A 20,519-nucleotide genomic window follows, 5' to 3' on the forward strand; every position below is an offset into this window, starting at 1 on the left:
TTCTGTGTATCCTTTTTTTTTTTTTTTTTTAAGGTGAGGACAGCAGCTTTGAGAGCGGTTCTGAAGTTGAATCTGGTGAGTTATCTGTGTATGTTTTTCTTTAATAACAGAATTCTAGTTAAACATGGACACCTTTATTTTTATTTTAATGTAAAGCCCATGTCACTGATATTGCTTGAGGACATAATAATTACAAGTGTCCTTTTGGTGAAGTACTGAAAAGTACTTATATGGTAAATAATTTCTAGTTGGCAAGTAAAATGGCAAAACAGGATGAGCTGAGGAAGAAAGACAGGAAATGGTTGCTATTAGTGAGAGGCAAACACTTTACCTATTCTTCCATTAGCCTGTGTGTTTTTTTCTTAGTTGTCATATGAATTTCATATGACATGATTTCAACCTTTTTTTTTTTTCATAGATAATGAGGAGGCAAAACCAGAAAAAACAAGTGAGTATATCCTTCCTTCCTCTGACTTTCTTTTTTGTTACTGAAAGGAAGAAAGAAGGATAGGCTTTGAGATTTTTAAGTTGCAAGTGGCTTGTTCATGGTCTTTTTCTGTGTCAGATTGGGCTCAACACTGGGAAATGAATAAGCATTTTGAAAATTTGAGCTCAGTACACTTGGAATACAAGGGGTGTGTTCCTGGTCTGCACTGATGCCGAGACTCTGCGTGTGCGGCTTTGCTCTGCGGTTCCCAGAGGAGAAGAGATTGAGGGACTGACCAAAATCTACAGCCACAGCCTCTGCTTCCTCCCGTGGTGGGCACTGCTCACAGTGAATCACAGACTAGACTGTTCACTGCTGAAAATGTGGTACCATTTGTGGTTTAAAGTTTCTGGCTTGCTGTTCTGGCTGTTTATGAACAACTTGAGTCATGAAACCACTGTAAAGACATAGATTCTAAATATAAAATTTGCTTTTGGTCCAAAGTTTTGTGAAGAACTCAAGTTGCATGACTAAGCTTTTATTTTAACTGATTTTATTATGCTTTAGGATTTTTTTCCCTCCCGGTTCTTAGACTATAATCTGCTGATGAACACAAATACTATAACAAGGCAGTCAGGGGGTGTCTTTATAATATTTTAAAATAACGGAAGTCTTTTCACTCAGAAGTCTTGCATTTAATCTAATTGTCTCTGCAGTTTCCCAGTGGGGAACCCATGAAGGTAGCTATAAGCTCCTTGCAGTCATGCTGTGTATAGATAAGAGCCTGTAGTTATTTCTGTATCACTTGTGGAGCAGATGTCACCATCTGATACCCATAAGGAATAATGTGTACCAGCCTTCCTACTTCCAGTCCTCCTTATACATAACAAGGATTATTTCATCCAATTAAATGCAATCAGAAGTCCAGCCTCCATAGATTGGACTAGAATAGAAATGAAGTCAGAGGCTGTGTCTTGGGATCTGTTCTTTGTTGTCCCTGGTTAATAACTGAGTAAATGGCCATGGAGACACAGGATCCAGAGGCAGGGCCCCCAGGGTTCTGGGAGCCAGGTTTGGCCCAGGGCCTCGTCAGGGTGGCAACCAGGTGGAAGGCATTTGGAGTCTGTGAGGCTCAAGATAGGTTCAGATTTGGATGGGAGGCTGGAGTCAGTGCCGTCAGACAGGGCACATGTAGGTCAGCGAGCCGCTGGACCTGGCCCTTGGCCATATGAGACACCTGGATGTCCAGGGCTGTCCACAGGGCCCTGCCTTTCCCCAAGGTTATTCTCTTTGTTAGAAGACCTTTTATCCTCCACCTTGGGGAATAGGTCAAAAAGATACCCCCCATTCATCTCCATTCTGAGGTCAGATGGGAGGACCAAATAGGCTACCCTGGGATGCTTGCTTCTCTGTGGGTGGGCCAACTGGCCCACCCATCATCCTTCTGATTGGATATACCTTCTATTCTGAGCCCTGAAGTCACCTGAATCGCATGGATTAAAGAGAAGCCGAGAATTATGTATTGGAGAGAAGTGCATCAGTTTCTCTGCTTTGGCTGGGAAGACCTGGTGGGAGACTGTGCTGGGCGGTTAGGCTTCTCTAACAACTTTCGTTTTCTCAGCTCCCCAGGCAAATAGCAAGACACAAAAACATGGGATGTGGGTGAAATGCAGTGTAGATGATAGTCATTAAATATTTAGAATTTTATGATGCTTTTTAGGATAGCAGCTGTGGAATAGGATTGAAAGATTTTCTGGTGCAGGACTTGGATCGGTGTTTCAGAACCTTCAGATCTATGGTATTCTGAGTCCAGAATTCTGAACACGTTTAGTCTCTATTTTCTATTTCATTTGAATGCTGTTTTTAAAATCTGGTTCTGTCTTGCAACCCCTGGTCCCCATGTAATGTCCTGAGAGCAGGCAGCTTGTGTAGCAAGGACTGGAGCCAGGGTCCTGGGGGGGCAGAGAGGGGGTCCACTGCTTCTGGGCATTGGTGGTGGCCTGGACCTTCCACATGTGCTCAAGATGCCTATCTTACTAACGGGACTCATCCTCCCAAAGGTTGTTCAGATCTTTCAAATATAAAACCAAGTAGTCAACACATTAGGTCATCTCCCAAGTGAAGGGTTATTGTCTGCTTCAGAATTATTAATGTTTTTGAGTTTCACACATCACCATAGCAAAATAATAACACTCACTGACTGCTTGCTGAGTGCCAGGCGCAATCCCTACCTATAATTTAATTTTCTGTCTTTCTGGGGAGTGGTATTACGTTAACTCTCATTTAACAGATGAGGAAAGTAATAGACAAAGATTTCGTACGTAACTAAAGAGCCTAAACTCATGCAAGCAGTATCTGGTGTAGATAATAGGAAGATTCACCACTGTTCCCTTTCATAATGTATTTTTGTATTCTGCTATTCTAGTAATTCAGAAAATGAACACTTACCAGGCCCTGGGATTACAGTCCTTGTGAAACTTACATTCTAGTGGGGATAGAGACAGGAAGCAGAAACGCTGAGCTTATCATGTGCGAGGTGGTGAGCAGTGCCCTGATGAAAATGAAAGGGGGAAGAGATGTGTCAGGCAGGCCCTGCTTTGGGAGAGGGGTGGGACGTCATGAAAGCTTCTCTGATAAAGTGATATTTGAGCAGAGACGGCAGGGATGTGACTGGGTGAGCAGCGTGAATATTCAGCCTGGGAGACGGTGAGTGCAAAGGGCCTGAGGCAGGAGCATGCTTTGGTGTGGATAGTGGTTCAGAGTGACTGGAGGGCAGTAAATGCAGGGAGGCTGACCAGAGATGAGTGGTGGGGAGCCAATGGAAAGAGTCTACATGCTAAATCAGAGACTCTTAGAAGACAGTTCCAGCTTAAACATGCCTAAAATCAGACGTCAGTTCCTCTCTTACTGCTCAGCTGATCTCTAACTATACTAACCTGAAGGGCTGATGCCAGTCAGGCTCTGTCTTGGGGATAACAACTCCAGCTTAGTTCCCGACTTCTGACCACTCTGAGGGACACTTCACTGGGGCCTGCGGCTGTCCAGCTGAGACACTGGTCTAGCCTAGGAGTGACTGATGAAGAGTTTGTCCATGACCACCTGTGCCCTGAGCTCTCTTTGTCTCCACAGATGGGGAACTAGGAGAGTCTTCCACCGAGGAAGCGTCTGCTCAGAGTAAGAGTGAGGCAGTGCCCTTGCCCTCTTATCTTCTCTAATGTATCCTGTTCACCCTGTGCCTGTGTGAGATGAGAAAGCTATTGTTTCAGTGTCAAAAGATCAGCTGAAGACTTAATGTGCCAAAGTAGGGTGCATGGAAACTTTCACATTCAAGCTTATTTTTCTGCTTTATACCAGGGGTCCCCAACCCCTGGGCCACTGTCTGGTACCATTAGGAGCCGGGCCCCACAGCAGGAGGTGAGCGGTGAGCTAGCGAGTGAAGCCTCATCTGTATTTACAGCCACTCCCCATTGCTTGCATTACTGCCTGAGTGCCACCTCCTGTCAGAGCAGCGGTGGGACAAGATTCTCATGGGAATACAGACCCTACTGTAAACTGCCCATGGAACTAGGTTGCCCACTCCTTGTGAGACTTTAATGCCTGATGATCCGATTCTGCTGTGTGATGTGTTGTATAAGTATTTCATTATATATCACAATGTCATAAAAATAGAAATGAAGTGCATGACCGCCCCCCGTCCTACCATCCCCCAGTCCATGGAAAAACTGTCTTCTGTGAAACCAGTCCCTCGTGCCAGAAAGTTTGGAAACTGCTGCCTTATACCTTATACAGCGAGACTCACAAACAGAAAGTGTCATGTATCACCGAATCCACTCAGAGATGTTTAATATACGTTTAAGGTTCCTGTTGGGCTTGCCCGGTGGCTTAAAGGTAAAGAGCCTGCCTGCAATGCAGGAGACACAGGTTCAATCCCTGGGTCGGGACAATCTTCTGGAGCAGGAAATGGCAACCCACTCCAGTATTCTTGCCTGGAGAATCCCATGGACAGCGAACCTGGCAGGCCTCAGTCTGTAGGGTCACAAAGAGTTGGACACGACTGAAGTGATTTAGCACAAAGTTCCTATGGGTTGTGAAGCTGGGTGTGGGGGGTGGGGGTTAACTGATTTACCCTGTGACTGACTTATGCCAATACATGTGTGACAATATCTTTTACAGTTGAAGAATGGGAGGATAAAGAATTGCCCACACAGCATTATAATTCAGGTATGAATTTACATTCTCCAAAATAGTCTCATTATTGCTGAGGGGGCCTATATCTTTGAATTTTGTGATATGGTCATATCATATATATTTGTCAAAAAAATTTTGTCTGAAAATGCCACATTCCTGTAAATAAAATTTTTTTCTCTATCATTTAGAATCTAATAAAATCCATTCTCACTGTGAACACTGTAATGCTGAAAATGTAAGTATGTTTTTAATTATAAAGGATCATTCTTTCATTTGCTTTATTTAAGAAAATGACATTTACGTATATGTTATATCTGTACTTTTTCTCCAGAAACACAATGAACTGGTGACCCCCAGGCTTCTTTCCCGAGGACAGTTTTTGTGAGTCATTGGGAATACAGGAGACATGATACCATTCGTAATTTATCTGTCTATGTAAAAATAACCCCAAGTTGGGGAAACACAAAACAGCATAACTTAACTTCGCACATTTTATGTACTTTCTTGGATTGTTTTCTTTATATATATATATATATATAATTTTATTTATTTGTTTTGGCTGTGCTGAGTCTTTCTTGCTATGCGGGCTTTTCTCTAGTTGCGAGGAGTGGGGGCTACTTTCCTGTAGTACACGGAAAGTAAGCACACGGGCTTAATTGCTCCGAGGTAGGTGGGATCTTCCCGGATCAGAAATCAAACCTGTGTCTCCTGCATTGGCAGGAGAATTCTTTACAACTGAGCCACCAGGGAAAGCCTTAGATTGTTTCCTTTAATTGTGATGCTGCTTCAAAATGTTATGGAGTTCCCTCAGTGCTTTTGAGTGAAATTAAACAACAACAAAAAACTGAATTAAAAAAACTTTTTTTAAGAAATCCTCTCCTAAACAAACATCAGGACTTGACAGGTGTTCTTATCCGTCCAATGCAGGCTGAAGGTGGATGGAGAGGGAACTTACCAGTGCACGGAGACTGGTCTGATATTTGAGGTTAACAGGAAAGTTGATATCAAGTATTGCGTCTTGTCCTGGAGCAAATATTCAGACCTCATTGTGAAGCCCTGGGCCGTTGGTGGACCCTTGTTTGACGTTAAATGTGACCCGCTCTGTCTGACCTCCATTCAGTTTCCACATTCCCTCTGCTTGGGTCGTGAGTATTTGTTTGCTAAAAGTTTAATTGGCGTGTGCATGTGTGGATGTGTGAGAGTATGTGTGTAACACATGCAATGCCCAGAACACTAATTCACCTTCATGTGTTGACAGACCGAGATGCCAACATGACATTCAAAGTCTTCCATGTTAAAAGTACTGGGCCCTCATTAGAATATACTGTGGACCATTCTGCAACCCATGTCAAATGGCGTGTGAGCTCTCTTTCTCCTGTGGGACCCGTTATTCAAAGCGAAGAGACGATATTCCATCACGGGGCGGTGATTCTGTATAAAGCCATTGACCATAACCCGTCCTTGTCTTTTCGAGTGTATGTAGCAACCAATAATGAATCCTTCATCAAGGTAAAGCCAATGAAAGTGAATACTAAATGTTGCATACTGTGTGTTCAGACTTTATACAAGGTCTGGGTGATGTCTGTTGATCTAAGATCCGGGTGTCTCTGTTGATTTAATTGTCTCCCTACGGTGGGTCTGATGTCATGTTCACTCACAGAAGTTATAAGATCAGTGCCAGGTCTTCAGAGCCATGGAGCATGAGTGTTTATACACCTGAACACCGTCGGGAGGAGAGCAGATAGGAAAATAGCTCTCTAGAGGTGGGTGTGGCACAATCCAGCAGGCCTGGCCTTGGAGACGGTTGCCTGGAGAACAGCCAAGGCCATCTGTTCTCTACAGCCTTGCTGCTGAACATGTGATTTGGGGACCAGGGAACCAGGAGTGGCTGGTTGCCATCAGCAAGGGTGCTGCTTAAAATGCCAAATCTCAGCACCGCCCCGACCTGCAGACTCAGAGCCTGCCCTGCTCAGTATTCCCAGGTGACTGGGACATTACAGTTGGCGAGGCACCTGCTCTGGATACACTGGGGGGCCGTTTCGGGTCTTTGGGTCAAATGCAGGGAGACTGGAGATTCCTCCTTGGCTTAAAGCTCTGCCAGTAAGACACACCTCATACCAGAGTAATTTTTTGGATAAAAGTTGACGTTTGGTTCATGGGTTCAACATTCTGGGTTTTGTAGCAGCAAATATTCATGAAGCACCTAATATGTTTAAGGTAGAATGACCTGAGGGGAAGGGTTTGGATATTTGTAATGGAACCCGTTTGCCAGAATGCAGAATAAATCTATGTTGTTTAGCCCAGGTTCTGAACTATATCATTGAAAACAGAGGATTGAATCTCCTTTTATACCCTGACTCACTGTCAATACAGTTATAATGACTTAGAGGTGGGTGGAGCACTGACAAAAGAGAAAGCGGTGACTCAAAATTATCCTTTCAGATTCAAAATCAGGGTTTGACAGATGTGAAAAAAAAATAAGCATTCAGTTCAGTTCAGTCGCTCAGTTGTGTCTAACTCTGCAACCCCATGTACCGCAGCATGCCAGGCCTCCCTATCCATCACCAACTGCCAGAGTTTACCCAAACCTATGTCCATTGAGTCGGTGATGCCATCCAACCATCTCATCCTCTGTCGTCCCCTTCTCCTCCTGCCCGCAATCTTTCCCAGCATCAGGGTCTTTTCAGATGAGTCAGCTCTTCACATCAGATGGCCAAAGTATTGGAGTTTCAGCTTCAACATCATTCTAAAGAACACCCAGGACTGATCTCCTTCAGAATGGACTGGTTGGATCTCCTTGCAGTCCAAGGGACTCTCAAGAGTCTTCTCCAACACCACAGTTCAAAAGCATCAATTCTTCGGTGCTCAGCCTTCTTTATAGTCCAACTCTCACATCCATACATGACTACTGGAAAAACCATAGCCTCGACTAGATGGACCTTTGTTGACAGAGTAATGTCTCTGCTTTTGAATATGCTATCTAAGTTGGTCCTAAGTTTCCTTCCAAGGAAGCGTCTTTTAATTTCATGGCTGCAGTCACCATCTGCAGTGATTTTGGAGCCCAGAAAAATAAAATCAGCCACTGTTTCCACTGTTTCCCCATCTGTTTGCCATGAAGTGATGCCATGATCTTCGTTTTCTGAATGTTGAGCTTTAAGCCAACTTTTTCACTCTCCTCTTTCACTTTCATCAAGAGGCTCTTTAGTTCTTCTTCACTTTCTGCCATAAGGGTGGTGTCGTCTGCATATCTGAGGTTATTGATATTTCTCCCGGCAATCTTGATTCCAGCTTGTGCTTCCTCCAGCCCAGCGTTTCTCATGATGTACTCTGCATAGAAGTTAAATAAGCAGGGTGACAATATACAGCCTTGACATACTCCTTTTCCTATTTGGAACCAGTCTGTTCCATGTCCAGTTCTAACTGTTGCTTCCTGACCTGCATACAGGTTTCCCAAGAGACAGGTCAGGTGGTCTGGTATTCCCATCTCCTTCAGAATTTTCCACAGTATATTGTGATCCACACAGCTATTGTAAAGTATACTACTTTGTGAATTATAATTTGAGTTACAGAATTTATATCAAGCTACCCACTCCCAGTGGTTTTAGGTTGTAGTATTTGCATGCTTTAAAAATGTTATATGGATTATAACTAGCAATATGTATTAAAGTGTAAAAACTTTAGGTAATAGATTTTTTTGTTTCCTCCTAAGAAAGTAAAATATGCTTCCTGTAATCTCACTAAAGATAATACTTTCAGTTGGGAAAGTAGCCTTCAAAGTGGTATAAAAATAACTGCACCTAAAGTATAATTCTTGGAGGAGGAAATGGCAACCCACTCCAGTATTCTTGCTTAGAAAATCCTATGGACAGAGGAGCCTGGTGGACTATAGCCCATGGGGTCACAAAGAGTTGGATATGACTGAGCGACTGAACACACATACATATAAAGTAGAATTAGTATAGATTTGGAAAAAGCACTATTATTTAATGAACGTTATATTTTAAAAGTAAATTCAGTTAACTGAAAGAGCATTATCCAGACTTCCTGGGAAGCTGGGGTCAGGAGCTGATTACATCAGCAGATGTGGAGAAGGCTGCCATCAGGACAATGGAGAGCGTGGCATGGGGAAGGCAGGATATCCTTCCTGGCTGGTGTTTTATTTTTATGCCTTCTCCAGCTGATTTTTTTTTTCCTGTGTAGGAAAAGATTTCCTTGAACTCTGTTTCAAGAAACCTAAATTTCATATTTAGCCATACAGCTACTTTACCAAGGGAGCTTGGGCCAGAGATTACATTCACCTCTTGGGGGGCATTGGAACAATACATGTAAAATCGGGGTCCCCTCTAGGGCCATGTCAGAAAGAGAGTTAATGACAGCAAGGATGAGGACATATCAAGTGTGGGGCAGAGACAAACTTTGAGTCAGCTGGAACCACTTCTAGTAAAAGAGGTGCTCTCTGTTCACGTGATGGGCATGGAATTAGTGCCCATGTGGGATGCAAGTGCTCATGTTATGTTCTCAGACCCTTCAGAAGCAAATTGGTGGTCCCACACAGGGTGTAAGTGACTTCTGTCTGTAGTGCTTTTGTGGGAAGGAGTTGGGCTATGTGACAGATGCGTAGAACAAAGGTGCCTCAACTTCTGGGCCTTTTTCCCCTCGTGATCACTGTGGGGCATCCTCCCTGGCCGTCATGTCTGTAGGAGGACGTGAAAATAATACAGCTGGCACACGCACTGCTCGGTTCTTGACTTCGACTCTCATAATTGTTGGTGATGGATTTCAAAACCCAGACCTATTTCCACCTTTAGGATATTTCCAAGTCTGTAAAGCACTCCTCTAAGAAATTCATGAAAATCGACAAGCCTCCGGTTTGCCAGAAGTTGCTGCAGAATGGGAAGAAGTACCGGCTGATCAGTGAGCCAGAAGCTGAGATCACCCCAGAGGTAGACACTGTAAAAAATCAACTTGGCGTAGCAGTGTGGGGAGCGTGTAGATTTCTTAGATACAGCATTTTGAAGATATTTAAAAATAAATGCATTTTGTTCTCCTTTTTTATTTCCCAGTGTCTAAGAAAGCAGTTGTTTTGTTAAACTTGCAGTTTATTCCAAAGATGCTGTTGGATTTCAGGGTTCATCTGCAGTCATCAAAAAAATAGACTCTTCATTTCTCTTTCCCTTTGAAAAGGTTTTCAGTTTTCTTGCATTTTAAATTAAGTTATTAAAATAATTTTAGCTTCAAAGGAATACAAAACTTAAGTTTAAGTCATGCAAAGCATTAAAGGTTAATGGAAAAGAGTTGCTAACAAAGGATATTGGGCTTTTCCCACTGGAAGGCGTTTGAAAAGTAGTTATGGGAATAAATTGTTAGATTTGAAGCATTCACTGTACACACCACGACACTTCCAAGTGATTTTGGCTTGTCGGAAATGACTTAGTTATTTTTAAAGTTTATTTTCATTATGTGCCCTGGGTGTATGCCATAGCTTATCTAGTCTGGACATCTGCATGGAAATTCCTTTTGTCTACCTCCTTTGTCTGTTTTACAGTTTATGAAAAGTTGAAAACATGTTTTGATTCCATTAAATTAAAAGTGGGAGGCAAGAGAGCTAATGGCAGTGGTCCATATTGCATTGTTTTATCATATTGGTATTATCAGGGCCTTGTGCCCTGTAGAAGCAGTCAGGTTCATCAGGACAGTCTTCCTTCCTTTTCAGTTTCAAAGCATCTCTGCACATGCTTTGAACCATTTGAACCATACAGTAACACGGCTGAGGAAACCAGTGTGCAAAGCAGGCGGGCGCTCTGCCCAGCCACACATGTGAGCAGAGCTCGCCTACGGCCCCAACTGCCTTGGCTCCTGAAGCTACCATCTCCCCACTGGGATCTGAAAGGTTGATTTTCGTACCTTCCACACCAATCAGGCCCCAGCAGGTGGCACATCAAGAGACTCATGAGACTCAAACTGCAGCCTTGTCTGGGCAGTGGGACTAAATGAGAAGGGTGTGCTTTTGAGTGTGAATTTCCCTGGGGAGCTTAAAAAAAAAATTCGGTGGCCTGGGTCCCACCTCCAGAGATGCTGACTTAATTGGTCTGGGAATGGCCCAGGCATTGGACTTGTTAAAGCTCCCATGGTGACTATAATGTGCTGCCAAGGTTAAGAACCACTAGGAGAGGGAAGAATACATATTGAATGGGTGGCTGTTCCCAGAAAGAGACCGAGGGGATCCCAGGAGTTGTTTCTTACAAAAGATGTTAATAGCTAGAAGGCTTTAAACAGTCTGCATTCTAGTGCGTGCTTAGTCACATAGTTAGTGCATAGACTGTCACTAACTGTGGGCTCCCTCTTAACCAAATTTCTGGCCTATAAAATGGGGATAATCTCCCAAGATTGCTGTAAGGATCATATAAAGTAATGGTTTGGGGCAGTCCTGAGAGAGTTGTAAAACTCCGTGTGAATATAAGGTGCTCTTATTAGTTTTATACCATTAATGATTTGCTTAACTGACATCAGATGTGCCTATTACCAGCCAGCCTGATAAGAGCTAAGAATTAAAAAATAAGTAAGGCACAGTCTTTTCGCTCAAAGATGCCAGTGTAGTGCGGGAAATGCTCCCTTCATGTAGAGAAATAATGTTACTATAACGTGGTGTTCCTTTAGAGACGAGTACCAAGTGCAGGGGGTTTCCAGGAAGGCTTTCTCGTGGGTGATGTTGGCTCTGGGTTTGAAGGGTGAGGGATTCCCTGGGAGAGACGAGCTTTCCCAGGCTGTCCTGGGAGAGGTGGCCCCAGGTGCCTAAGGAGGGCACGGGACCATGCAGCTGGGCTGAGCTCCAGGAGAGTTGTGGGGAAATGAACCTGGAGGGATTTAGGAGAGTGGGGTTAGGGGAGCCGCTGTCTCCTTTGTAGACCTTGGTGACTGACCCTTGGAAGGTTAGGAGGATAATGCTAGTGACTTGGAACAGAAAGGAAGAGGAACAGATTAAGAGCATTAGTTTGTGATGGTGACCGCCAGGGCAGTTCACTGATGTTTTTTAAAGATGTATTTCTTGCTAGCCAGTCTGGAGAGAAGCAGAGGCAGGGAAACCAGGAGACAGTCTGAATAGTGGTTAAGAGCTCAGACTTTGGAGTCACAGGCGTGGATTCCAATTCCAGTTTCACCACTTCGATGTGGACTTGGGCAAATTCGTTCACTTCTCTGGGATCCTTTATGCATAAAATAGTGATAAAAGGATTTGTTGGGGGAAGGTGGTGTTCAATGAGGGAATGTGGACACAACACTGCACGTAGTTCTGTAAATGTGAAATCAGTTGGACAGATCAGAGAATGATCTAAGAGAAAGGTGCTGAGGAGCTTAAAGCACCTGGGAGAGGGTGGCTGATGGTTGAGCACAGGTTCCATTTGGGGAACATGAAATGTTGGAAGTCAGGAAAGGGCCAAAAAGTTACACTTTGAAAAACAAGGGCCATGGGACTAGAAGCTTCAATGAGGTGGAAAACAGTTCTGATTAAGAGTAAGAAGGGGCTGAAAGCGGGAGAGTGAGAGGAAGTGTGGTTAAGGAGTGGATTTACAAGGTCAGAATTTCAGCAGGTGTCCAGTGAAGCACTAACCCTTCTCATTGCCTTTATTCCTTATCTGACGTTTTATGTTGTTAATTAATGCAACTTGTAAATTTAAGAAAACCACTTTTTTTTTTTTAAAGGAAATTGAATTTGTGGATGGTTCACTTTTAAAATTGAAAAGTTATATTGAAGTGTATCTGGAGCAACCAGTGGAGTTTAAATTACTCTTAGTTGAAATGGATTCTGAGGAAATTGTATGGAAAGCAAAACTGAGAGAGTGTGAGTATCTTGTATCTTGAATTAAAACTCTGTTTGGCAGGTGGGGGGTTGGGGAGGGTTGGGGGGAGTGGCTCGGGTGGAAAGCAAATAGAGTACTCGTCTGTCCCATCACGATAACATCAAAAAATTCGATTAAGAGAAGCAGAGGCCCCAGTTCTTGGGACGGACGTGCCGGCTCTGGTTCTCAGGCCCCCACCGTCAAATCCCCACACTCAGCAGGTGCACAGAGCCCATATTTGCTGTTGAGGCTTTCTACTCCAGAAACAAAACCCAATCTGATCCATTTGGGATTCTGTCCTAGTTTAAGCCGGAAGCTTCTGTATAGGTGTGATTCCTGTTCTTAATATTATACCCTTAAATTAGCCAGTTTGAAACAGGCCCTTTTATCCAAACTACAGTTACTTACCCCAGAGGAGTCCTAGTTTTGGGATTCTGTATTGGGGATTATATTATTTAATTTGCTCAAATAAGTGAATCTGAAAGATGTTACTTTTTAATCATAGCAAATGCCTCAGTAATAAAGATATTTAATATGTAGCAACCTGAATAACAGATGTTCTTCCAGACTAAGTCTCTTTTCAGTTTTAAAGACCACCTTTTAAGACTCTTTTTAAAACTTACTTAATAATATTCTGCCTCATAAGATGGTTCTGGTTTCTATTATTTTGGGGAGGCCTATCCTAACGATGAACAGAAATTGCCCATCACTCATAAGATGTCTTCACTCAAGCGACCTGTGGAAGGCCTGCCCAACATGTAGGCATCTGTTAGAGCAGGGCTGAACTCATGGGGCAGGTGGTGTCAAATCATAATGAAGTTTCTGCAAAGAACCCACCAAGTATATATAATGATAATACATATATGAGATTCTTTTACGTGTGTGTATTAGTGTGTGTGTGTGTTAGTCACTTAGCCGTGTCTGACTTTTTGCGACCCCATGGACTGTAGACCACCAGACTCCTCTGTCCATGGAATTCTCCAGTCAAGAATACTGGAGAGGGATACATATAAATACACTTAAAATTTAAAGATGTTATTTATTTTTTAAAAATGTTTAAGGCTTCCTTCTCCATATGGCACATGATGTCAATGTTCTGTTTATAGTAGTTTTAGATTTAGAGAAATACGGAAGGAATGACATTTCACCTGACCTCTGGGTGTGGCAGATACCATGCCAGCAGTGTGCAGATGACTGAAATATGGGAGACACTGGTCTCACCAGACATGCTGGAAGGAGTTCAAGCTCAGGGTATTTGCATACATACCAAGTTAAAACCCGCATTTGAATTTGAGAGAGATTACCAGAACCCTAGAGCTTCATGTGCTTTCACACATCGATGCTTTAATTCCAATTTCATACCACTTTTCTAACTGCTGCTTATTGTACCTTAACAGGTGACTGGGTTCAGCATCATCAGAACCAGAATGTTTCAAAAAGCAGCACAAGTGGTAAGTGCTTGTAAGTGGACATTAAACTCGTCTCTTCCTTCCATCCACTAGAATTTTAATTCTGCTTTGCAAATTCAGTAATGTTCAGGATCTGTTAAGTGTTCCATAACTCTTAATTATCTGAATGAGCTTTGAACCTTTTTTAATTTGTTCTGTCAGAATGATGATTTTAAAATGATTTTTTAAAAGTTCAGCTTAAAGATGGGTGGATAATAAAACCATAAGGGAAAGCCAATTTGTTGTTGTTTTTTTTTTTTTTTTTAATTTTATTTTGTTTTTAAACTTTACATAATTGTATTAGTTTTGCCAAATGTTGTTTTTTTTTTTTTTAAAGGTAACAGGCGACGAAAAATGAGTAGCAGCTTACCTGATGAGATGGTCTATGATAAAAGAATGAAGCAGATTGACAGTTCAGGTTTGTAAACATGTCCTCTGTGGCTATCAGTCACTTCCTCTGGTCTCCCCCAGGACGTTCATCTGACACATGTTCTTCTTGGGTCAGTCTTCCTGGAGCCATATCCCAGGTGTGCCTGCTCTCCCAGCTACCTGCCCCCTGGGTCCAAGCTTCTCGGGCCTGGATAAAGGTCCTAGGTGGTCTGCCCCAGCCTACTTTTCCACCTTGACTGCCCCCTCCTCCCCTGCACTTGGTGAAAGTAGAACTGGGGGTCAAGGGAAGGTCTTGCAGCCTGTAGGGTCAGTGGCCATGGCTTGTCCATCTGTGCACTTCCTATAGCACTGAGCCTGCAGCCTCTAATGTAGAAGATAATGAGAAGAAGTGAATAGTGAATGCCCATGTGTGCATTCACTGGCTTCACAGTTATTCACTATATTTGCGGGGAGGGAGCCAGCAGCTCAATTATTAGAGATAAAGTTCAGGTTAATTTCTTCCATTTAAATGGCAGAGACCAAGGCTTGGTAGCTGTGAAAATACAGTAGAGATTTAAGCACTTAACAACAGTACTCCAAGGAGCCAGAAGATGGAGTATGTACCTCAAAATTCAAGTCCAACCTGAATTCACAAATTGAAGTTAAAAAACCCAGACTCAAATTACACAAGACAAGATCTTCAGGCTTTGGGGGCCTCATGTAGATGAACCCTTTCATCAAAATACCTTTTATTATTGTAAGAAGGTGTGACTCTAAAAGCAGATAAACCCTATAGACTAAAATAAGATGTTACCCGCTTGGCATTGAAGAGGATGGTGTATGTCTGATTTTACTGTTTGTCACTAGAGAATTGTTTATTATTTCTATTAAATGAACATCAAAATAAATGAGGCTCTGGAATTATTTTTAAAACCTAACCAAATTGGGATACATATTTCTTTCAGTTTTATTGAGATATAGTTGACAAATAAAAATTGTATATAAGTACACAATGGGATGCTTTGATGTATGCATACATTGTGAAATATTTACCAATCAAATTAATTAGCATATCTATCACCTCACACAGCCACCTTTTTTTTTTTTTTTTTTTTTTGGTGGTAGAACTCATAAGGCCTTCTCTTAGCAAATCTCAAGAGTACAGCATAGTATTTATTATTAACTGTAGTCATCATGTTGTATATTAGATCCTCAAAAATTATTCACTTATAACGGAATGGGACACATAGGAAAATTTTTTTCCTTTTTTGCAGCTATTTGGCTATTTAAAATTAGCTCCAAGAACAAGTAGCTAGACATAGAATAAAATGATCAAATACTACCTAGAAAATTAAGGATTTCCAGCCTTTTTAGAGTTGACAATGTGGTAGCAAATAAATTAATAATGATTTACTTTTGTTTAGGTATTTTCACAACATTTTAAAAGATACTGAGTCACTATCCTGATAGTTTGAGGCTCAGCATATCACCATATTGCTTTTTAAAATATAGTCATCTCTTAACTCTGAGTCACTTTGAGATCTTGTTAAAATTTAGATACAGAATCTGACACAGTAGGTTTGGGGATGATCCTGAGAACTTGCATCTTTGATGGATGGATTCCCTGTGTTGTTTCTCTTGTAGCAGTTTGAGAGAGGAACACAAGCCACATGCGTTAGAAGACCACTAGAGGGCAGTGGCCATCCTTTAGAAACCATTCTTGAGTTAAGGGGGTTAGGGTTCAATAGAAATGTTAGGTTCCCTTCATTAGACTATTGGCTGTAGATGAGCAAAGTGTTATGGTTCTGGAGGAGGGGCAGGAAGGATTCTTCCTCACCCTCTTCTCATGGTACCTCCAGGGTTTGTAAGGCCTGGAGGATCCCTAACGAGACTCTACACCTGGTGAGCTTTGTTGTATCATAGCACAACCATCTGAAAAGTGTGAGCATAGAAAACCCAGCTGGGGCTGGTATTTTGTATTGGGGCACTGGCTTGTGTTGGTAAACATAATCCCTTCCAGAATGATGACATGGTTTCTTAGTGAACAACAGATACTGATATTACAGACACTGTGCCCCTGACTTTTCTGTGGACTATGCTCTTCCCCCTAATGCCAGGAGATGGCAGAATGGAGACTGCAGTTCATATCTCTTGCTGCCCTCTTTAGACTACTAAAGATAGCACTTTGTATGTGAAGATGCAGAGATGGGCAAGGGGAAATGTATATTTTTCTTTTTGAGCCACGTAAATTATTTTTGATGCCTGATTTTTTTTTTCCCCTCCAGCCTAATTTGTGCAGCTTTGTAAAACAATTTCATTCCCTGAATCACTGAATTATCCTTGTGAGCATTATATCCCAGTTCAACCTTATGTGTAATCATTCCCTTCGGTTCTTCTAATAGTTTGGAAAGTCGGGACTTTTTTGGCACTTAAATTTATTTTAAAAGCAGTTAAATTTTCAAATCTTGGTATCCTTTTTTATATAAAGAGAATACATTTTCATTGTCAATGACTATAAATGAAGTGTTGAGAGGAACTGCTGAATTCTTCATGTGCTTTTAGATGGGGTGAAGACTAAAACCCTAACAGACACGCAGTTGTTTAACCTTGCTGAGAAGCTGGGGAAGGAGTGGTTAAAGATTGCTATTGCCAACCTGAAGCTGAATATTAGCGAAATCGATGCTATCCGGGAGAAGGAAGACAATGTTACGATCAGTAAGTTTAAGATGCTGAAGAAGTGGCAAGAAAAGGAGCAGAATAATGCCACAGCTCAGAATTTATGTAACTGCTTAAAAAATGTTGATTCAGTTGAAGTCCAAGATGTGCTGAGAGGTAAGCAGAAAATTATCTTAGTCATTTACTGGGGGTCAAGCTGTATCTTTGCAAATAGCAAATTTATACTCTAGAAGGTGTTAGTCATGTCTAAGCTCAGGTTCAGAAGATTGTGCAAATGCTCTGCAGTAAGCACGTGGGTCATAATCTAAGTAAAGGTGATCCACGTGTGGCATCAGAGGAAGCATTTGAATACCATCTCAAGTGCTGACTAGGTTTGTGACCAAGCAGATTTGTTTTTTTTTTTTTTAATTGAAGTATACTTGATATATACAGTAAGGTACAGGTGTACAATGTAGTGTTTCACAATTTTTACAGGTTATATTCTATTTACAGTTATAAAATATTGGCTATATTCCCTGTGTTGTGTAATATATCTATGACTAAGCAAATTCCTTACCTTGCATAAAGCCTCTATATTCTCATCTGTCAAATGGATGTGAAACTCCCAATGTCCTAGGTCTCTTGTGAGAATGAAAAGAGATAATGCATATAAAACTCTAGGTTCAGGCAGTGAGACTCCGGCAGGAGTAGATAATGTCCTTTGTTGTCGTTCAGTTGCTCAGTCATGTCCGACTCTTGCAGACCCCATGAGCAGCTGCATGCCAGGCTTCCCTGTCTTTCACTGTCTCCTGGAGTCTGCTCAAACTCATGTCCGTTGATAATGTCCTTAACTGGAGACCTAACTGGAAGCCTTGAGCCTTCTAGACTTCCTGTGGTGTTGATGCAGTGCTCCACTTGGTGGCACTAGTGAGCCTCCAGCAGCAAAGATGGGAACAGAGAGCTAAAGGGAGTTGTTTCTGGTCTCAGTCCAGAAAACCACAGGGTTCCTTCCTTTGTTTTGAAGCACTTCTTTTTTTTGTGGCTTGACTTAGCATATTGTTAGACCCGAGGTCAAACCAATTCACAACTTGGATTTTTATTAATATGTATTGTTATCATGATTAACAAATCCTGTGTTACTTCTCAGAAGCAAGTCAGAGAGAGGTTTTTATTTGGAATTCTATTCGGACTTTTTGTTCCTTAAAGAATGTAAAAGTGTGTCAGCCACCCCAAAAGCTTATATGAAAAGTTAAAGTCTGGGGTAACCGCCCAGGATGATGTCAGGTGTGGAGGGCGAACTTTCTGAACGCCCCCACCAATTTGGATGCAAGAGCTGCAAGGCAATAGAATAGCCAGTTTCAATATCAAATTTCTTTTTCTTGAATATGTTGAAATTATGTAAATCACTGAGGCCCACATGTGGAAATCTCCCTATTTGCATATAGGCACTTCTGCCTATCGACAGTACTGGCCTCTGCTGTGATAAGGAAACAATCATAGCCTCTTCCATCAAAGGAAGGCTTGGAAATCTGACCGTCTCACAGATCCTGTAGAATGGGTGGTTGTTTTGTTTTTATCTGCTCTTGACTTCGCTAGACGCCTAACTTGGCGCCACATAAAGCTGAATAAGGATTTGTGACATTTTTTGGCAGTGAAATGGATCATAAAAGCTTACTAGTTCAATTTGTCATTGAATAGGAGAAAAATCTTCAGTAAGTTACAAACGAACAAAAAGCCAGAAATTTTCCAGTGTTTTCTGCCCTCCTGTAGTCAAAATATCTGGGTGATTGGCTGAATTTTGTGTCTTTATCAGGGCATTTTAGTGTCTTAAAACTGCAGCCTTAAAAAATTGCACTGGTCTATCTTCATCTCAGGAAAACCCAGCCACTCTAGCAGTTCCTTTTTGAAACGGACAAGTGACTTTCTTTAAACGCATGTGCTCTTTCCCCACAACAATGAATCCCTGAATTCGTTTCTCTCCCTTGTTAGGCTTCTTACAGGAAACGTGAGGTTTGAAAGATGAGCTGGAAGAGGAAGCCTCAGGAACTCTGCCTTCAAAGACTGTCTCCGTGGTAATAAGGCACAGACTTCGGGACCTAGAGCTACACAGCCTGTGGAAGCAGCTCCTTTCATAGACCACTTGCAGCTCACATTATTCAGGGGCAAAGGGAATGTGAAATATTTGGAAACCTTGAGGAAGGAAAAAAAAACCTCTATAATATCAAGAATTTTTTTTTTTTGTATCTTCCACTCTCACCATCCCACCCGGCTTCCCCACCCAAACACATACATTTATAAAGGTTGCCTAAAATGACTCAACAGCAGTCAGGCGAGAAATGTGGTAATTTTCCTACTGGAGTCTGTGAACTATGAAATTCATATCAAGCGTTTGGAACATTTTTTTTAGCAATTAAGTGGTGGAGGACTTAAATTGCACCAATTTCACTTAGCTTTTTTTCCTCGTGTCATTAATGATGAAGAGAGGTTCCTGTTCTGTTAGCTCCCACACAGATACCCATGTGCTGCCGGGTCCAATATGTCTTTTTATGTGAGGTGTGATTTCCGTGTCTTATTACTAACCAGTCTGGCTGGTGGGCTGTTAAACCATTAAATCAATCATGTTACCTGGCCCAAGGGTCATTAGAAAGGATTATAATCCTCTCCCCATCTGTGTTGGTGCAAACACTCGCAGGTGGTGGCCTCATCTCGCTGGGGAAATTCACCTGGGTCCATCGTCAGAGTCCCTGCAGATTTCATCAACCTTCTGAAATCACCAAACACTGCATTTCTTGACCTTGACCCTGGATTGTTTACTTCTGGGAGGGTTGTGGGGGGCGGGCAGTGCGGGAATGCCACTTAGAAATAGCCTTAGTCAGGACCAAGGAACATTGTCATCTCTTCTCGAAGAGGACTTGCCCCAGGGAATCATGGGCCATATTGGCTCTTGTTAATGGGTAAATCTTTGTTTTTTTAATATGTATAGATATTGTCGCTCTCCCAGAATCATGCGTGTGGTGATTAACATTTTGGATATGTTTTGTTAACTTATTTGAAGAAACTATAAATTACCATTAGTCTCCTGTTGACAGTAGCTGGAGAGTAAATTCAATCTTAATGAATTAATCAGAGAAACATACTTTATAGCTTTGCCTGTGAAGAACAAATTCATTTTATAGGGAAGAACGTATTGATATTATTAATGATCAGGGATCCAGTGGAATTCAAATCAGTGTCACTTTATGAGTTTTTTTTTTTAATTGCTCTATATTTCAGGAAACACATGGAGTTTTAACATTCAGAAATGTAAAATACTTAAAGGTCTTGAATTTTTTAACTGTTTATTATTTTTTTAAGTTGTTTTCCAAAGAAAATCATAATTTCAGAGGTGCTTTGTATGTAAGCTGGTTTCCTAACACTTTCCAGCCTTTTTCTTACTGTGGATAAAGGGAAGAACAATAAATCTGCATTTGTACAGTGCAAATGTGTCTTCTATGTGTTATTATTTACTTACAGATTACTTTTTAAAGCATCATCTTCCTTGATTGTTATTATCTTGGCTGTTTGGGCATTAGTTGGTTTTACTCCCAGACCCACTTC

At 41.8% G+C, this 20,519-nt stretch overlaps 1 protein-coding gene across 3 annotated transcripts in view; it reads left to right on the top strand.

Annotated features, from left to right (window-relative positions):
• Positions 1–20,403, top strand: part of LOC102409360 (NACHT, LRR and PYD domains-containing protein 1b allele 5) — a 42,529-nt gene extending 22,126 nt beyond the window's left edge. The window contains exons 4-17 of one of the 3 annotated variants that reach the window (XM_025268781.3): positions 34–75; positions 419–448; positions 3,557–3,601; positions 4,601–4,648; positions 4,804–4,850; positions 4,947–4,996; positions 5,543–5,760; positions 5,874–6,124; positions 9,424–9,558; positions 12,314–12,452; positions 13,848–13,901; positions 14,236–14,316; positions 16,830–17,099; positions 18,912–20,403. In XM_025268781.3, the coding sequence (XP_025124566.3) occupies positions 34–75; positions 419–448; positions 3,557–3,601; positions 4,601–4,648; positions 4,804–4,850; positions 4,947–4,996; positions 5,543–5,760; positions 5,874–6,124; positions 9,424–9,558; positions 12,314–12,452; positions 13,848–13,901; positions 14,236–14,316; positions 16,830–17,099; positions 18,912–18,931 (1,430 nt within the window). In that variant the 3' untranslated portion in view covers positions 18,932–20,403. Of the gene's footprint in view, positions 1–33; positions 76–418; positions 449–3,556; positions 3,602–4,600; positions 4,649–4,803; positions 4,851–4,946; positions 4,997–5,542; positions 5,761–5,873; positions 6,125–9,423; positions 9,559–12,313; positions 12,453–13,847; positions 13,902–14,235; positions 14,317–14,803; positions 15,176–16,829; positions 17,100–18,911 lie in introns of those variants that run through there. The other 2 variants (XM_044945450.2, XM_044945448.2) reach the window with 2 other exon arrangements.
• Positions 20,404–20,519: the final 116 nt, after the last annotated feature.

This window comes from Bubalus bubalis, chromosome 1 (genome assembly GCF_019923935.1).
Source record: "Bubalus bubalis isolate 160015118507 breed Murrah chromosome 1, NDDB_SH_1, whole genome shotgun sequence".
NCBI lineage: Eukaryota > Metazoa > Chordata > Mammalia > Artiodactyla > Bovidae > Bubalus > Bubalus bubalis.